General features: G+C 39.9%; 1 protein-coding gene across 1 annotated transcript in view; it reads right to left on the bottom strand.

Annotated features, from left to right (window-relative positions):
* Positions 1–19,850, bottom strand: part of Skor2 (SKI family transcriptional corepressor 2) — a 42,308-nt gene that overhangs the window by 12,368 nt on the left and 10,090 nt on the right. The window contains exons 5-7 of the mRNA XM_047526675.1: positions 11,015–11,080; positions 10,536–10,634; positions 728–795 (exon numbers count right to left, since the gene is read on the bottom strand). Of these exons, the coding sequence (XP_047382631.1) occupies positions 728–795; positions 10,536–10,634; positions 11,015–11,080 (233 nt within the window). The remainder of the gene's footprint in view (positions 1–727; positions 796–10,535; positions 10,635–11,014; positions 11,081–19,850) is intronic.

A 19,850-nucleotide genomic window follows, 5' to 3' on the forward strand; every position in this document is an offset into this window, starting at 1 on the left:
AATATCTTGAAAATATTGAGCAGAAATTAGTTTCCCCATTGTACTCATGAAAATGAGGAAGCTTGGGAGACCCTTTTGAGAGCACTAATGAATAATACCAGATGTGTCTGCGGGGGACAAAGGGAGAGGAATTCAGAAAACAAACAGAAATCCCAAACAAAGCTACTGCATTTATCAGACATCCTTCTGTCCCCCACCCCCCACCACTCTCCTATATAAATAGATTACTTTTAGGAATGATTAGGATAGAGTAACACACTTTATTTGGAAATAATGTTTCTTTTCATTATCCTTCAAGTGAATGTAATTGGTTAATTGTGTGTATACTAAGCTCTATTGACTGTGGAGGGCCTGGCTCAGGTGTGGGTCAGGAAAGGAGGGGTGGGCAGGAAACAGTGGCCCTTCACTGTGCTCCCGTGCATCCCAGCACCAGGTTCGGATGTTTATCCAGTGGAAGGAAATGCAGGTACCTCTAGTTCACCCACAGAGACAATTTACGCATCTGTCTATTAACACATGGTAGGTAGTTACATTTAGAGGAAGCATACGGACACATCTGTTTACCCTGTGCCTAAGTAAATCTCTTGGTAATTAGCATCTAAACCAGCTGAGAGGTAAGTGGACCCAAGGACTCCCTGGAAAACACATGAACAGTTTCATACATATTTGGTGGTTTGAAAACAAACCAATCAGGTTGGATCTATTTTTAAGTAGAAATTCATCTTACAATTTGTAACTGTTGCACCATTTCTTCACGGTAGGCTAGTTCCCTCTTCATCTGATCCTGAAAATTATCTGTAGGAGAGAGGAATAGAGAAGGAAATTAGTTAAAGTGCACAATCTACTTTTAGTATACAGTCGGCCCTCCGTTTCTGAGGGTCCTGCATTCATGATTCAAGCAACCTAAGATCAAAAATATGCATTTTAAAAAAACTACATTTGTACTGAACATGTGCAGATTTTCCTCTTGCCAGTATTCCCTAAACAATTCGGCATAACAACTATATACACAGCATGTGCATTGTATTAGGTATAATAAATAATCTTGAGATGATTTAAAGTATATAGGAGGATGTGCAGAGGTTATATGCACATACTATGCCATATTATATAAGAGACTTGAGCATCCACAGATTTTGGTACCTGCAGGGGGATCCAATCCCCAATGGATGCCGAGGGACCACTGTATCTAACATATTGCTGACAGTTCCATAGAGAGTCCTGCTCTGTAGCCCTCCCCACTTTTAAGTAAATATTATGGCTATTTAAAGAAATGTTTTCAGCAATCTATGATTCCATTAGAATAGAGAGTAACTTCTGAGAGAGTAAGGCCTATGTCTTCTATTTCATGGTATCTCAGCCCCCAGCAAGTCTAATTCCTTGCACAGAAGAATTATAAAGAAAGGTCCACAGCATTCATGCTCTCTAACCTTTGCACACTTGTGTAAGGAACAGCACTTGAGCTTGCACTGTCTCCGCAAGTCCAGTGCCAGTGAAGGGATGAACCGATGTGCAGGGGATGCCTCCTGGGCCAGGAGGACCCGAGTCTGCGGAGCACGCCTGCTGGCTTCCCGGCAGCTCACCCCACTTGTGTTCTGGCCTGACTCCCCTGGCATCCTTCTCACCCCACATCAGCTCTGGTATGTCTCCCTTTGGCCTGATGCCATTCTGTAGACTGCCTTGATCTGCGAAGCCAGGGATGGGGGACTTTAAGAGATATTGTTATACAAAACTGCTTTATAATTCTGCATATCCATCATTTTCTTTCATTTAAGAAATGACTTTCAAATGCACAGCACCGTGCTGCATCTTCTCCATACGATCTTTTTTGAAGTGTAGACTTGGCTAACTTTGGCTCTTTCTGCTTTAAAGCAGAAATGATCATGATTTTGTGATTAAGTATTATAATTTTTTTTTTTTTTTTGCATTTACGGTTAATAGGGCAGCTGCTTAGAGAAACGCCATCCTCAGCTTTTCCTCTCCTCTTCCTTTCACCTCTGCAGCCAACTGTGGATCCTGTGTGTCCTCCCTCCATCCTCCCTCTGTCACTGTTACCTCCCAAACACAGGCACCTCTTCCTGAAGAACTTCCCAACTGACCTCAGGCCTCCGGTCCTTCCCTTTCCAAATCCCTTTCATTCTCCTGCTTAAAAATCTCCGATGGTCGTCATTTTCAAGATAATAAATAAATCTTTGGCACTCATGAGACTCAGGATACTTAGAGATAAAAGACTTTGTTGCTCTTATTTATTTATTACTTCTATCTTTCTATGCTATTTGAATTCTTCCCTCAACCCCTAGCATGTATTTTACTTTACTTTTTCCCCCTAAGACCTGATCTCTACTCTCTCCTCTGAACTGGGTGTGAAAGGCGCCGCAGGGCCAGAAGCATCTGTGCAGAGGGAGGATGGGGGCTCTCGTTCTCTTGCGGAGGGAAGAAGGAAGCAGTGCTGGCACGGACACGGGGAGAACGGAGTGGGAGGAGACGGTGACCGGGAGCGTCAGTGGCTGCAGCAGAGGGCACAGAGGAAACGCCCTGCACCTGCCACCTAGCAAACCACCCTCCAAACCTCAACCATGCAGCCAACTCTGGGTCTGTGCCTTTGCTCCAGCGGTGTTCTGCCTTCACCAGAAATACCAGCCTTTTCTTTAAAGTCCAGTTCAAACATCACTTTCCCAAAAAAGCCCTCTAATTCCCCTGCCCCTTCCGCCAGAATCGGTCACCTTTCTTGTGTACTCCTCCAGCACCCGGTCAGGACCTCTGACAGTGCGTCCACGATACACACTATTAGTCGTTACACACTTGTCTTCTAGCTTAACAGTGAATTCTTGAGAAGCAGGAAGGGAAGTTGTAGACACTTTTTAAATTTCCCCAGGCCCTCCGCGGTGCTTGGCACACAGCAGGGGTAAGCTGATGAAACCCGCACAGTACTCTCCAGCAGCAGGTCTGGATTCTGCCATCGACGGAAAGTGCCCCACTTTGCAGCCTCAGGCCTTCATCTGGAGAAACGAGGGTGTGCATCGCTGTGCTCTTGAGGTCCTTTCTTGCTCTAGTGTCATAAGACTTGATGATGAGGTAAACGGATGTGGCTGGGCCCCAAGCACCCACCCCGTCTTTCCCATGCTGGGAAAGGAGTGGGGGATTTTTATTCACACAGATAACAATTAGGGGTGGGGGGCTTTGTGAGGAGCTGGCACCCACCATGCCACACTAGTCCAGAGTGGGTCAAAGCCCACGGACTGGGACAGGGCAACAGTCCTCTACAAACTGCCCTGGTTCCAACACCATGGTCCCATGCCCCAGCCCAAAATGCCTCCAGGAAACCACTGTTTCCAGACACAGACAGTCCACAAGAGCAGACCTCCCTCTAGGAGAGAGTGTTCCTCTAAACCTCCGCAGGCTCCTCTGTCTCTCTAGGGGTGCAAAGTGCCTCTGACCAGTGTGGGATACTTAGATAGACTAGGAATGCGGGGCAACCGGAAGCTGACCTGACTGGAGAAATTCCTTGGGATTCCAAAAGATTCTGAGAGTCAGGGGGTGGGAATCGCTAAGGGCAATTCAACGAACTCATTGCTCTATTATCATACATTATACAATCCCTTACAATGAAAAGAAAAACAAAGGCATTAAATTATTCTAAAAAAAATGAATGGTGAATATTTTTGTAAGGATTGCAGTAGGGAAAGGCATCAGAGGCAAAAAAGTCAAAGAGGAAAAGATGGATTGATTTGATTAGAGAGAACTTGAAAACTTTGATATAAAAATAAATTACAAATTAAACTTCCCAAACACAAAACACCATCGTACCATCTAAAGATATTGATACAAAGCAGAGAATATTTGTGTCATGTCAAAAATGTAATATTTTGGTATGTGAGGGGGTCCTGCAAATCAATAAGAAAATGGACACATCAGAAGAAATACAGGGGAGGATATAAAATGGGGCTTACAAAACATACGAACGAATGTTCAATATATTAGTAGTAAAAGAAAGAAAATAACATGAGGCACCATTTTCCAGTTAAGGTAGTGAAGACTAAAAGAAAAGATGATAAGCCTGGTCCCAGGGATGGCAGCATGAATTGGCACAGACTCTGGGGGAAGAAACTTGAAAGTAGATGGTAAGAGCTTTAAGTTCATACTCTTTAATATAACAATTCTTTCAGGAGTTTATCCCAAGGAAATAATAATGGACATGGGCACAGATTTTAGTTACAATTGTGTCCCTCGTCTGAAGCTTGGACAAACCATACTGCCTAATGTAAGAAGACTTCATAGGGACCTTCTTAGTAGCTCAGTGGTAGTGCACTTGCCTAGCATATGTGAAGCCCTCGGTTCGATTCCCAGCACAACACACACAACACACACACATACACACACAAGACATTTATAGAATGATGTGTAATAATAAAAAGATACTGTGTGTGTGTGTGTGTGTGTTTCTGGGGATGGAACCCAGGACATTACACATGCTAGACAAGTGCTCTACCACTGAGCTACATCCCCAGCCTCAAGAGACACATTTTAAGTGAGAAAAAAGGAGGATTAGTTAGACATAGGTGCAGGCCTATAATCCCAGCAATTCAGGAGTCTGAGGCAGAAGGATAAAGTTTGAGGCCAACCTGGGCAACTAAATCAGGCCCTGACTCAAAATGAAAAATAAAAAGGGTTGGTTATGTAACCCAGTGGAAGAGTACACCTGGGTTCAATCCCCAAATTTGGAAAAAGAAGGAGAAGGAGAAGAGAGAAGGAAGGGGGGGGGGGAGGAAGATAAAAAAATTATATAAAATTTCACTGTTAAAAAAAGAAATTACTATGTATTAAAAAGACTGAAATTCCAAAATGTTAATAACCTTTGCAAGATTATGGGTGATTTTTTTGTTTTCTTCCTTTTGTATTTCTGTACATTTAAAAATTTCAAAGACAAGCATGGGTATAACTTTTCAGATACAAAGATTGTAAATTGGCAAAGAAACAAAAATATTAAAACCTTTGCTATATTCTGAAGGTTGTTGGAAATATAATTGGAGATGAAATCATTAAGCTTATTTCTCTAATGAGAATCACTTAAAACTCAACTATTTTTGGAAAGAGATGATATAAAAGGAGGTAGCAGAGAGAAAGGCCGCAGTGCAGCGTGCCAGCCAACACAGTGGCTCAGGCTGTGCACTGCAAACAGGACAGCTTGAAAGCAAAGCTCTCTAAACAACAAGAGCGGTATCTAGCCTGCACTCCTGGGCCAGTGTACAAGAAAGCCTGTGTGACAGGTCTGGTGACCCAGGACACCTTACACAGGGAGCACCAGGCTGTGGGCTTCTTTTTCCATACGCATCTTCATTTTGCTATTACTATTTTCAAGCAACTACAGAGACTTTCGGTCTCTATGGTATTTTGGAAAGTGCCCCCCACCTCCAGAGAAGGAAGAGAGAGGAAGGAGGAGGGAACCACTGAACATAAATGAACCCGCAGTAACAGCCACAGGGGGAAGATGTGGACAACCAGATTCAGGTAGCAGAGATGTAGTTTGTTTTTATTAGGACGTAATCAGCTATCTGGAAGAGCAATTCCTTATGTGAATCTGAAATGATGACATTTTAGATGAAATCTACTCACGTTTTTCATGAAGTCCCGGTTCCCTGGAGTAACCAACTGACTTTCCCCCACAGTTCTCTCAGGGACTGCAAGTTTGTCCCCATGCCTGCAGAACCAAGGACTCAACTCTCAGCCCAGGTTGGCTCCTTTAGATAACAGTTTTCACTTTCAATATCAATTTTTTAAAAAAAATTTTTAGTTGTCAATGGACCTTTACTTATTTATAGGTGGTGCTGAGAATCGAACCCAGTGCCTCACATGTACTATGCAAGTGCTCTAGCACTGAGCTACAGCCCCAGTCCTCAATGTCAATGTTAATCTCTTTAAATCTGACGTCGACATCTTCACCGACCATTTCCCGAGAGTCCGTTTCCGTACCCACGGTATGCCAGGGCTGGAGGCGCCCGGCCACTGGCCCAGTTCTGAACCTCTGCACTGCGGTAAGGTGACGAGAGGAGACAATGCCCAGCACCGCCGAAGCCCAAGTGCGCACAGGAGGGCTCACTGCAGAACAGGGTGCCCACTGCAGAGGGGACAAGGCGTCCTGGAGTTGTGCCCGGATGAGGAGGAGGGCCTGGCCAAGGGGACCATTCCCAGCTCGAGAAACGCAGAGCGCAGAGGTGGAAAGCCAGGGGTGGGGAGTGTCCGCCTGCTAACTGGAGCTGGGAGCCGGGAGAGATCCAAGGCTGGCGGGGCAGGGTGGGCCGGCCCAGGAGGGCCTTGAGATAGATGAGGAGTTGATGTGGACACCACATGACGAGAGGTGGGCAACCATTATGGCTTCCTGAATGGAAAACATGGCGCCACGGCAGTTTGAGGAAGAGTGAGATAACCACAAGCAGGGACAGGAAGGGAGGTGAGGGGCACCCAGTCATTGCCATCAGATTTAGGGCCAGGCTCTGAGGTCATAGGGATGGCATGTGGGAAGAAAGCAAAATGAATTAAGAACTACAAAGGATGAATGCTATACTAAAGTAAGGCATAGTTGGAGAAGAGAGAGGGAGAGGTGACAGATTTGCTAGAGGAGGACAAGATGTGGTGACAAAAATGACTTTTTGACTTCACAGCTGCAAAAATGATCAGACCAGTCATCAGTGGGGGACTTTAAAATGGTGGCATTTGGGGTCACCTTGAGTCATTTTCTGTAGTCCAATTCAACATGGTGGTCATTGCGGAACATGTTGGATCAGCCATTCTATTGTCATCTCAAAGTGACCTTGATCACAGTGGAGGTGCCCATAAGCCATCCCCCCACACACCTATTTCTCTCCAATTCTAGAATCCATTTCTCCCATGGTTCTTAAGATAGCCTCCTGACTGCCTTTCACGCCCTACTCAGTCTGTTAATTCTTTAGCTGTCCTGTATCAAAATAAGCTTCACTGCCTGCTCCACCTTCTCTAAGTACAGACTAAGCAATCTCTAGATGCTCTCTTTTCTGATCTTAGCTGGTTTATGATAAAGTCTGTGCAGGAATGTAAGCATAAAACTTTAAAACATGTTTGTAGTAACAACTTGCATTTCTTGGCAGTTACTGTGCACCCAGCTCCATGGGAAACACTTCAAACACTTCATTCATTTAATCCTCTCTGCAAGCCCTGGAGGTAGGCACAACATGGCTTTACTTGTTGGGGAAGAGCTTAGGGAACTGGTCTCAGGTCACTAGCTTATGAGTGGGGGAGGCTGCTGCAAACCTGGAGCCCTCCCTCAGAATCCCCTGCCTGGCTGGATCTTTTGCTCCTCTCTTTCACCAAGTCAGGCAGGGGTGCTCATGGAAGCCTCGAGTTCAGCAATAGAGATCTGCTTGTTCCTTCTCATCCTCCCAACCTCTCCTCCTGACCAAGGATAGAGACTTGTTTCTTTCTCCTTCTTCTTCCCTTTTTCTTTATCTCTGTTTTCTTCTCCTTTCTCCTTCTTTATCCTCCTCCTCCTCCTCTTCCTTCCCTTTCCTCCTTCTCCTCTACCCTCTAATCTTTATCTGTACCTCTCCACACCCAGGGTTAATTCCTGTGGACCTCACCAACCCTCAGGACCATGAGAAATCCTCAAAGTTCAATATTTGGTTCCAGTTTTAGAAAGGCTTTCCTAGATGCCCTGTTCTTCCTCTTTCCGCTACATAATCACCACCATTGTTGCAGTTATGTCAACTGCACCCTTATGTTGTGCTTCTGTAAGTGCAGCACTTCACTTCGATGGTCTCGTTTAGTCCTCTCACCCTCTGAGCAGGAAGGATCTGCCCCATTTAACAGTTTCCACGGTTAGGCGACTAGCAAGGAGCACGGACTCGGGTCAGGTAGATTTTTGAGGCTGGATTCCTATTGTCACATTTTACTGCTCCTACCTGGGTGTTTTAATTTTAAAATTAAAATTAATTTTAAATTTATATATATTTTAAGACGTGTACATATTGTTTACTTTCCCACTTTCTTTGAAAAGGTGAATATGACTAAAAGAAACTCCAGAAAGCTTGAATTACATGAGTGTGTCTGTCCACCTCTTAGGAAGAAGGTTTCCAAAACGCTCATGGGGTTTCCTCTAGGCTTTCTTTCAATGCAGTTTTACAAAGGCCAGAATTTTCATCTGACAGAATCTAAATCCATCCACTAGCCTTACACCCCCTCACATTTACTTAACAGGCACATAATTCGCATTTGCTATTTTCATCCGTGTGAAATTGACTGCTTCTTTGTGGTGTGTCAAAACCACACATTATTCAAACTTGGGCACACACATGCCACTTCCTTGGTCAGTCAAATGTGTTACCCATAAAAAAGTGGAAATTTTTGTTGTTATTCAATTGAAGTGTTTTATATATGTGGCAATCACAGAGGATTCATTTTAATTCAGATCAAAATAATGAATGATAGATTTGAATTGAAACTGACCAATTGTAGCAATTTTTTTGAACAGAAATGTGTTGTACACACTGTATGATAGAGCAGTTACTAAGGTAAATGTATAAATTATTGTAAGTCAGTCAATTCCTTAAATGACTGTTAATTAGGTTTTTTATTAATGAGATAAATTATGGCTACACTGTCTTCATGGGGGGGCTAAAGGGGCGCATTAGGGATTCAACGGGACTTGGACCCATTCTAGTGGATCTAAAAGTAGGGCTTTGCAAACTCTACAATTAGAGAAACACCAACCATGGGGAAATAAATCGTTTGCTGTTTGTCCAATGCTGCAAAGAACTGTAGGATACAATCTTTCTTAAGATATAGCTTTAGAAGTTAGCAAATCCTGGATCCTATCCAAGTACCTGTTTTTTAAGGCTTCAAAGATATTTTTAATGCTTTTCTTTCCTTGAAGGTACAAATGTCATGATGTTCCTAAGTATACTACCAAAAGTTATTGGCTGTTCTCCTGCTTTCGATTTTATTCTGAGGCCCAGAGGTATTCTCTGGATTTAAAACACTGAAGCCCTGAGCCCCAAACCTGCCTTGTAGTTTCAAAGAGATCGTAAACTTGGCAGACCCTCCTGCTCCTGTGGTCAGAGCTCTCCCCCATCCCTCAGCTACCTCCTTGTGTTGAGCCCCCATTAAGTGTTGGTGAAACTCGGTTTGACGTGTTGCCAGAACCTAGCACTATTCACAATGCTCCTGAGGTCCACTTCCGTTTGTGCTGACGATGGCACCTGGGAAGCTTTGGTGAGTGCAGACCTTCAGGCTCATATGATCAAAATGGTCACAGTTACTAAAAAATCTTACTGATGCTGGATGCTGGTTTGTGGCTCTGGCACAGACCTGCCAGATCTAATTTTGTGATGCCCAGATTAGCAGGGAGGTTCACATTGATATTCTAAAGAATTGTCTCAGAAAAAATTGATTTTAAATTTATATATTTTTAAAGAAATGTACATTTTGTTTGCTTTCCCACTTTCTCTGAAAAGGTGAATATGACTAAATGAAACTCCAGAAAGCTTGAAAAATACTGCTAGGATGCATTTGTCCCATGTGACCCAGCTCAGGGCAGATGAATTTTAGAACTCTGGATACCTACCATAAAAATCTTTCCAAAATTCCAAGACTCTGGGAGCAGAACAATAATTTTTAGGCTACAGTGTCTTCTGTCCCCCCATTTGGAATGGAATTTTAATAGTCATTGCTGACTCAGAATGCAAAACATCTAAAGTTTTATCAGTTTTCATCTAAAGGTATATAAGTTTTAATTAGTCCCCTCTTTAAGTCCCTTTAAGTTCCCTCTTAATCCAGTTACCGAAAGTCAACCATGGTCCAAAAATATTAAATGGAAAATTCCAGAAATAAACAAATCATAAATTTTAAATAATTTTCACTATACTATGTGTTGTTATTTTTCTATTTTATTATTGTTGTTAATCCCTTAGTAAATTAAACTTTACCATAGGTATTATGTATAGGAAGAATCAGTATATGTAGGTCCTAAAGGCAGTTTCATGCACTTAATGGGAATCTTTGAATGTCTCCCCCAACGATAAAGAGGTACTACTGTAACAAAATATTCATGTGCATTAAATTGTTAAAGTTTACATTTTCATATTTATACGTAATGCAAGCACCAGGTACTCATTCAGAGTTATTTGAGAATAAGAGTTCATTTGCTTTTCCTACTTTAGATAATAATAATACCCAAGTAATTATTTTGTTTAAAAATATACAATCTGACTATATGAATATATTTACATTTTAATTACATGTTTACATACTTATTTTTAAATAGACACTATACACACGCACATACACATATCTATACATAAATACCAAAGGCTTTTGTAAGAAATCTTATCTGTGAGCCAATTGAAAGCACAAATAAGAGACTATAATTTATGAACATTTAGACAGACCATGGGGAGACTGTGTGGGATTGAGTTTAATCACTTAATACTTAGAATCACTTTCTTAAGGCTAATAATAGAAATGTCATCAAATATCACAAATTCAATGAAATAAAAGTGATTTCTTACTGAATACTGGGAAAGATGTGTTTCCTTTTAACACTTGGAATTCTTGTTCTAGTCGTCTTCGTAAATCTATTTGTTCAAATAAAACCTTCTGAAGTTCTTCTAATAGGAAAAAAAAGAAGAGTCATTTTACTAATCTTTATAAATAACTCTCTAGAGAACTGTTATATATGGCAATTTATTATTATAAGACAAAATATTTTACCAGTTTAAAAAGTGTTGCATAGACATAGGATAGATTTTGTGCAGAAATCCATGAATATAAATCAATGTAATATATTATTTTAAAGTATTGTATTACAGTGTCATGTATTGATTGATATGTATGCATTAATCTCAATTATATCCACCCAATGGTCCATATATTATTCATATGTTGCTTGTCAAGCTTAAAATATGGTGTAGAACAAAAATATCCTCTTATTATCTTCATAGTCTTTTAAAGCTAAGAGAAGTTCTACAGGATGAAAACTTTTCTTTACCTTTCCCCATATTTTCTACATCCTTTTTGAGTGAATGAGGTGAACTGGTTTCTTGTGTATGTTCACCTTTTAAAAAAGGAGAAAAATATTATTAGTTTTGTGTAGGCTCTTTTCTGAAAGTCTTTCTTTTCATTTTCTTTTCATATCTGCAGAAGAGTTGATTGAATATAACCTGAAATTTGAACTGCTCGGAACCCAGCGTGGTTTTCATTTGCTCCTGCACGATTCTCCTGAACCGTGGAGGGAGCCACAGAAAGTGAGGGCACAACTGCCTGGCCTGTGCTCGGCAGCCCCGTGAAGGCAGGATCCTGAAGTCAACCCACCAGGTTCCCCACCACTTTCATCCTGTACAACAGAAGAAATTGCTAGAATGGGCAAAAGAGCAGGCTGGACAGGTCAAGATTTCTGACAGAAATCTGATCAGAATTGCTCTCCTCCCCGACATGAAGAGTGAAGTAGCCTGATTGCAACTGGGAGGCCCTCAAGACCACAGAGGCAGAAGCCGTCTAGACTTCTTGGGTCCCTAAAATGTGGGGCACTGAAAAAGTGAGGGAAAGCCTTGGGTTGTTCTTTAGAGAGCACCGATGAGCTTGAAGGGATTTCCTGGCAATGGATGGCTTGTTTAAAAAAACAAAATCAACTTAAAACAGGGATGTGAAATTAGTTATCTGCGAGTTTGTAAATATTTACTTGCTTGCTGATAGTCTTTTAACTACTCATTTTGGACCAATAAAAATTATATTGTGGGAGCTGGGGGTATAACTCAATGGCAGAGTACAGGCTTAGCATGCACAAGGCCCTGGATTCAATCCCCAGCACCAACACAAATAAATAAACCAAAAAACCCAATGATGTTGTGGATAAATTTTAGATTGTTGTTCTTACCTATTTTGCTTGTACTGTCTAGAATAAAAGAAAGCTAAAAAAATTTGTAAAAGTTCTATCTACAGTAAATTGAGTCTACATAATCCAGAAAATCTAAATAAACCAAAGAAATCCAATCATGCAGCTAAGCAGATAACTGTATTTTCAAACTTTCAACTGATTTCTGCAATGTCCAAGTAATGTAATTAAGTTTTCTACTTTTTTCTAAAGAGGTGTGGTAGAAGAGATAAAGGCACTCTGACATTGGGTAGGGCTGTAATCCCTGCGACTCAGAAAGGTGAGGCACAAGGATTGCAAGATCAGGGTCACTCTTGGCAACTTAGTGAGACCTTGTCTCAAAATAAAAAATAAAAAGAACTGGGATGTGGTTCAGTAGAGCACCCCTGGGTTTGATCGCTGGCTGAGCCAGAGTGCCCTGAAAAGGTTTTATGGATTCCCCTTCCCAGTCCTGAGGGGCTAGATCCCTCCTCTGTGTCCTGAGAGCATCTTGAACAGGCCATGGTCCTGTCTGCTGTTCTTCCTCACCCACTAAGTCATGTGCTACTTGGAGGAGGGGCTCTGTCTTTTCTGTGTGGTTGGGGCCTAACATGGTGCTGGAGTCACAATAACCCTTCAATGAAGTATCTTCAGTTGTTACTGAAAGGAATCCCAGAAGGTTGTAAATTCTAAATTATGGCATGGGTAAGAATTTATCGTTTCAATTCTCTTCTATTTATTCATTTCCCTCAGCAAGAAACGAAATGTAATGGCCCCAGGCACTTGTAGGAATACTGGGAAATTTCATTGCCAATGTAAAATTTTCTATGAAAAGAGAAACAGAATTTCTCCTGAAAGCAGCAACTTATACTTGGGTATCATGGACTAACAGGAAAATCCTCAACATGATCCTGTACATGGTAGTTCTGCATTCCACCTGGTGATTGTCAGGAGTGTGTACATGCTATGCATGCTCATGTGTATGCAAATATCCATGCTTGTGTGTATTCCAGAATTCCAGAATACATGCATGGATAGGGGTGGAGTCTAATAACACCCTTAGGCTCCATTCCCTTATTCCTAAGTTCCTTAATGGCAGGCATTTTCTCTCTAGCTAGTCACTTCCACACAATCTCATTCCCACCCCTCTTGGATGTGACCTCTCTAGGCCTAGGTGTGAAAGTTCACTCTTAATCTTGAATCCTTGGCTTCTTCACATCATGAGAAAATATCAAGGAAATACCTGTGAAATAGTTTAAATATAGACCTTGATGTAACTCCTAATAATACTATTATGTAGAAGAAGAACAATATGAAGGTTGACACAAATCACTTATATGTAAAGGAAGTATAATGGTATTTCGAAATGAAGATAAATGTATATCACGTGCAGTTTTGCCTGTTTCGTCTCAGTCAGCCAGTTAAGTGTGTAGAAATTTCACACTCATATACAATACTGAATCTGGAATCAATTTTTTTTTTTTTTTTCGGTACTGAGGATCGAACTCAGGGCCTTGTGCTTGTGAGGCAAGCACTCTACCAGCTGAGCTATCTCCCCAGCCCTACAATACTGAATCTGAATGAGGGAAGAACCAGCACACACATATCTTTGCACTGATCTATGGGGCATAATGAGACTGTGTCATTCTACAACTTTCTTGATCACTCAAGACATGATGTAGATGAGATTATTTGTTCCTGAAAAGACAATTCTAGAAGCCATGTTCTATGCTCTCTTCACATGAAAGACTGAATTGTTTTTGACTCATTAGTATATTTGATGGACTGATTATTTTATATTTCACTTCAATTTGATAATTCAGGTTAAAAATTAAAATATGATATGCAAATATGCATTTCTTTTCCACTTCACAATTAGTCAAGCTTTACATGGGTATGAAATCACTAAACAAATAGGTAATAAGAAAATGTTAACCACAGGAAAATCTGATGACACTAATAATAAGCTTTTCTTTTTATCAGCTTAGCAAAGTTTTTATTAATATCAGTGTCTATTTCAAACAGATATTTTACTGAAACTTTTGGAGCCAAGAAGATTTAAATGTTTCTCTTACAAAGCGTTTTTTAAATAGTTAGATGTTAGGTAAATAAGGAGCACAGAAGCAGCTTCAATTGCCTTGTGTGCATCTTATACTGGACGGTTGCCTTTTGTATATTACTAATCCGTGAAAACCAGATTGTTAATGGTGGTTAAAAATGACCTCTGGGAGCCTGGATGTTTGTTCACTATTGCTGCTAATGTTTACCATCTGGTTAAAAAAAAAAAAGGCAGTCTAATACTAGATTAAATAAATGTGATTTAATTGACAATGAGCTCCCAATTTTTATAAATATTCCATCAGGTTAGATGCATTTTACTTTTACAAAATTAATGAATGGTTTTGGAGACATCCCAACATTAAACTGCTGGTTTTTTTCTCCCTCATAGTTTCCCTTAAAAAAAAAAAAAAGTGACAGTGTGGGAAACCATAGAAATCTAAGCAGTAGAGCTAAAGGAGAGACTGTTACACACGGAAGGAATTTTGGAGGCCTGACCTCAAACATGTCTTAAGTCAGACCACACAAGAAGACAGGTGAGTGGTTTGAAGTTGGAGCATAATGAATAATCAGGACACAAAATGGATTCTGTGAGCCAGGCACAGTGGTGCATCCTTGTAACTCCACCTAGTAAAAGGCTGAGGCAGGAGGATTGCAAGTTCAAGACCAGTAAGGGGAACTTAGAGAGCCCTTGTCTCAAAATTAAAAAAAAAAAAAAAAAAAAAAAAAAAAAAAATTTTTTAAATGCTCAGTGATAGAGCATCCCATGGACAGATGTGACTAAAAGCTGCTGCTTTGGGGTGTGTCCACCATAGTCCCCCACCAAGGTACCTTCACAGGACCAGCTCACTCTGCTCTGGTGGTTTCCACACAGCCCCAGCTGGTAGAGGCAGCAGCGAGCTACATTAGAGAAACTCCACCGTTCCAGTGCTATGGAGACCAGGGGACCGGGGCTATAACGTTCCTGCTTTCCTGTTCTCTCTAGGGTCCTCCAGCACCAGGTGGTCCCAGGTTCTAGGTAAATGCTCCACCCCACCCTTGGTTCTGCCCTCACTCAGCCACTGGGAAGTGGAAACACAAGAGAAATGGATGTGAGAATGTGTCACGCTGTAGCAGGCAGGGGCAGTAACTAGCGAATGAGGAGGGAACTGGAACTTACAAAGAAAAGGCAGTCACAACTAATTAGAACAAATAAAATAAAATAAAATAAAATAATTTTTAAAAAGCAGTCAATAAATTCATTATCACTACCTTCCAAGGCACAAGAGTTACTACTTTCTCTTGACTATCATGCCACACCTGTGCTCAAGAACCTGCAATAGCTCCCAGCGGTCTATATCAAAGAATTTACTCTAAATTCTTTCCTTGAAGCCTCCAGGTTCTCCCATAGCTTTGTCGTACCTGCTGAATGGAGGTGTCTGTTGCCAACACAAAGCCTTTATTAAAGTCAGACCTTTATTTCCCATTTCTGTTGGATGGTTTTGTCTTACATTGTTTCTCTTGCCTAAGGTGCCCTACCCTTTCTTCCCTGTTCATCTAAAATCAGAATGCCATCCAAGTTCCCTGTTAGTGACAGACCCAAAGTTTGCATCTCTCCAATATTCATATGTTGAGGTCCTAATCTCCAACGCGATGTTTCAGGAAGTGATTGGGAGGTTTTGAGAGCAGAATCCTCAGGAATGGGATTAGTGCCCTTATAATAGAGGCCCTGGAGAGCTCACTCCCACTTTTCTGTCACATGAGAATACAACAAAAAATAGCCATCTATGAATCAGGAAGAGAGCCCTCACCGAACACTGGGTCTTCTGGTGCCTTGATCCTGGACTTCTGAGAATCCAGAACTATGAGAAATAAAAATTACTTAAAACACCCAAGTCTATGGTATTTTTGTTATAGCAGCCTGACTTCAATGAGACTTTTAGAAGCTTTACTCAACTTTAGCAAGTGCCATTGACCTCCTTCCTGTGTTGAAGTTCAAAATGTTTATCATCTTTCCTTTGCCCCTTTGTACCCAATATTTAGTGTTTCTCCTATATTAATCTGGTCTTCTCCACAAAAAATGTTTTTTGAGAACAGGGAGATGCTGCCCTACAGGTAACCCTATCATTCCTACCCTAGGGAAGGATACAAACGTATTCCACTAATACTTGCACTTAACTCATTCTGATTTATGAAAGAAATATCAACTAGTGCTATTATAAATCCTCATGTGTCATAAAGGGTTTTAAAACATGAACTCAGTTCTACAAATGAAAAGGCACATTTTGTTCCATTTATACATTCTGACTAAGTTAGGCTAACTCTGTATTTTCAATTTACTGGGGAAGTTTGTGACATTCCAGAAGGAAATAAGTTTGTTTCATTTGGCCTTTCAAAATAAAAACGTAGTCCTGAATTATAACCAAAACATGGGAATGTATCAATGAACATATATGTAAGTTAAAATAACTTACACTTTTAGAGCTCATTTAATAATTTACTTTTATTTTATTTTTTATGGTGACAGAGATTGAACTCAGGGTTTTATGCACGCTATGCAAGGGCTCTACCACTGAGCTACATCTCCAGTCCAAGCTCATTTAATTACTGCCAAATGAGTAAGTGAGATGACATGTTCTGTTTCTGGTCATGTGGCAGGAGGAGAAGTTGATTAAATAGATACCATTGTTCTCAAGCCAATCACTGAATTCAGTAAATCAGATCATTTAAATATTGTAGCCTGTATGTGTGTAGGGTATACTATGTGCATGGGATCAATATGAAATACTTGCCCCTCCTTTCATCCCCCACTTGGTCGCCTGTTCCTTGTCTTGGCTATTTCCTTCTTAAATTCTCCCTTGATCCTGCAACCGGTACTCAGAGATACTGCCAGCAGAGAGCAAGTTGCCTGTCACTGAAAGGGCCTCTGTGTCCCCCTAGTACTGCTGTTGACAACACTTGAAAAATATTTGGAGAAAATATTTCCTTTTATAGAAAGCAAGCATGTTATATAATTGCCCACTCAAGGTAACTTTAGTAAAGGAAATTATCTTAGTTGGAGGCTTTGTCTGTACATGAGATGCACATGTACTCCAACGTTTGGATAAAGAATGTTCCTTTCCGTCAAGCATCCAAATGTTTCCATAGTTCATGGGAATTGTGTGCTACTGCCTGTGTTCTGGGTCAGGGGAGCAGATACATCCTGTACTGGAAGCTGCAAATGGTCTCTGCATGCTGTCCCCAATGAACTGCCAACCCCTTTCAGACTGGACTAAGGTTCTGCCTTCTTGCTTCCCAGCAACTTCAGCACAGGGCCTGACCTCTGCTGAACAGACTCCATTCATACACATTTAATTCCCAAACAAACATTGAGTTTTAATAATTGATCTTAGTTCTATAATCTGGAGTTAATCAAGATTTTTCTGTAATTTTTAATTTTCTCTTTCTCTTACAATCTATTTTAGAGGTATAAACAGGATGGAGGTCAAAATTAATCTACAGTTGGTATAACCAGTATGTTTAAGAATAACCAAAATTTAGCACAACATATGGTTTAGAGAGTTTTTATTTTTTATTTTTATTTTTATAACCAAAAATAATTGTTTTTTTTTGTTTTGTTTTAGAGAGTTTGTAAAGAGTGTTTTGCATTAAGACATTAAAAAATCAATTATATAGAAGGCAAGGTTAAATAATTTTCTCCTCTATCAACGGGATATAGTCTTCTGCTAATTTCTTGGTGTTAAATTTCTACATTAAACTACTTTCCCTGTGATGTTTGGCACTTAGTGAGGTCACAGAACAGAAGAAAAAAAGAAAATCAATATCCCTGGAGAGGGTATTCTATAGAATGAACTAACTAAATATTAACTCCATTAGGGGGTTGCTGAAGAACAAGTGCAAGATTAAGATTAGACCCAAGAGTTATGGAAAACTTCATAATACATGATCAAAACTTATTGTATAAACATTGCTTCTTGAATCAGTATAATAAATATCTTTGATCAGTGAATCTTGAGTCCATTCAAGATTTCTCTTGAGTTTTAGAATTGGTATTGTGAGTTAATACTATTTAATATTTTTTCTAGAAAGCTTCTCATTGTCCTTCTCTATCTCTTTGAGTTTTATATAAATTTAAAAAAATCATTAGAAAGAAAAGAATATTTTGTAAATAAAAAGAAACTGATATATGAAACACAGGATTATTTAATTTTGAGTACATATATTGAAAGAGCTCAAAATACATTATAAAAAAGTAAAAATTTGTACTAAATTAGAGTTTAAAGGTTTTATCCAAATTTACAGGCAGATAAACTGAGACACAAAGCTTACTTGAATTTATCTAATAAGTGAGAGAATTACAACCTAGATCTACTACTCTGTGCTTTTAAGAATTTCTCTTCTTTTTCCTTTGCATTTTTAAAAAAAATCATAAGCATGTTCTAAAATAGAATGGAATAATAAATCAGAGAGCCTCATCCGCTATATATTCATGAGAAGTGTAACTGCTTCTTACTATTCTAAGAAATCCATCCACAGCATATTAAGTACACTAGAGAATCATGCCAGTGGAAATCAAATTGATTTTAAAACTTCTATACATATAACAAGATGCAGCCATGCTCGGAGTCCGATGGTGCTGGGGTTTCTACAGTGAAAGGGATTGAAAAGTGGGGATGACTCCACTTCCCTGATTTCCTTGACCTGCAATAGCTTTGAGCCGTCTTACCAGCTTACCCTACTGCATTCAATTTCAAATCACTTAACTTCACTGAAGTTATTCAAAATGGATATGCAAAACCTTAACTCTGGGATTGCAAGTGAAATGCTGTCATTTATATTTTTGAGTAGGTAATACTTTGACCAAACTACTATCCCCTCAATCCACTGGGCTTGGTTTTACGCATGGTCCGCTTTTAACAGGATCTATAGATAAAAATTCTCCTAGCTTCTGGGAAATTTGGGCTGCTTAAGAACTTCAATGTTTGGCCCTTCTCATTATACAGAAGTACAACATCACTCTGTGTAGGGTTAATAGCCATTAACCAGGAGGTTTAAAAAAATCATTTAAAAATATAATCTCTCTAAAATTGCTGCAAAGTAACTTACCAATACGACTGAAAGATTGAAGGAAGGCTAAACTGAATTAAATGATGAACTAAAAAAATCTACTGGAACCAAGTATTGCTGCTAAACTGAATTTGTATTAGGGGGCAATTAATGTGAGTAACTATCACTTGAAGATATTCCTACGTCCTTACTTGTTTAGAAAAAGGTTATTGAAATTTCTTGATAAACTACATTTCTGATAACCATGGGAGAGAAAAATTCATATAAAAATAAAAAAATGCATTCTGACTTATCAGGCAGTTGGAAGAGACAGTTCATTCTTCAGTGTTATAGTTGCATATACAAAGAAATTAAATATTGTTGTTTTCAATAACAATGATTGGATTAGACATTACTGAAAGCAATGCCATTATATAAACTTTGCTGGATGAAATTCTAGGCAGATCCCTATCCTAGTATTCATACACAGTACAGTTAGTCTGTCTCCTCCTCTTGGTTGCCAGCAACTCGAGGTCAGAGACTGGTGTTGATTTCTATTTGCATCTCCAAGGCCTAGCAAAGTACCGAGCATACCATAGGCATTTGAATCAAATTGTGGAGTAAGTGAGTAAATAAGTCAACACTGTCTTGTATGTGTAGACTATGTTAACCTTTGTTGCATGGGAGAAATTATTTCCACTAAGCCGCAGTGAGTAACGGATAAGGCATTTGGCTACTCTTGCTCCAAGGCCGCTTATCACAAATGCTCATAATCTCTTGGGTTCATCTGAATTTTTGACACTTTGCCAAATAAATGGATTCTTGGAATCTGACCGTGAGTAAATAAATTAATATCAAAACAGGCCAATTGGGTGCCCACTCTGAGATTTTC

The sequence above is a fragment of the Sciurus carolinensis genome, chromosome 15, assembly GCF_902686445.1.
Source record: "Sciurus carolinensis chromosome 15, mSciCar1.2, whole genome shotgun sequence".
NCBI lineage: Eukaryota > Metazoa > Chordata > Mammalia > Rodentia > Sciuridae > Sciurus > Sciurus carolinensis.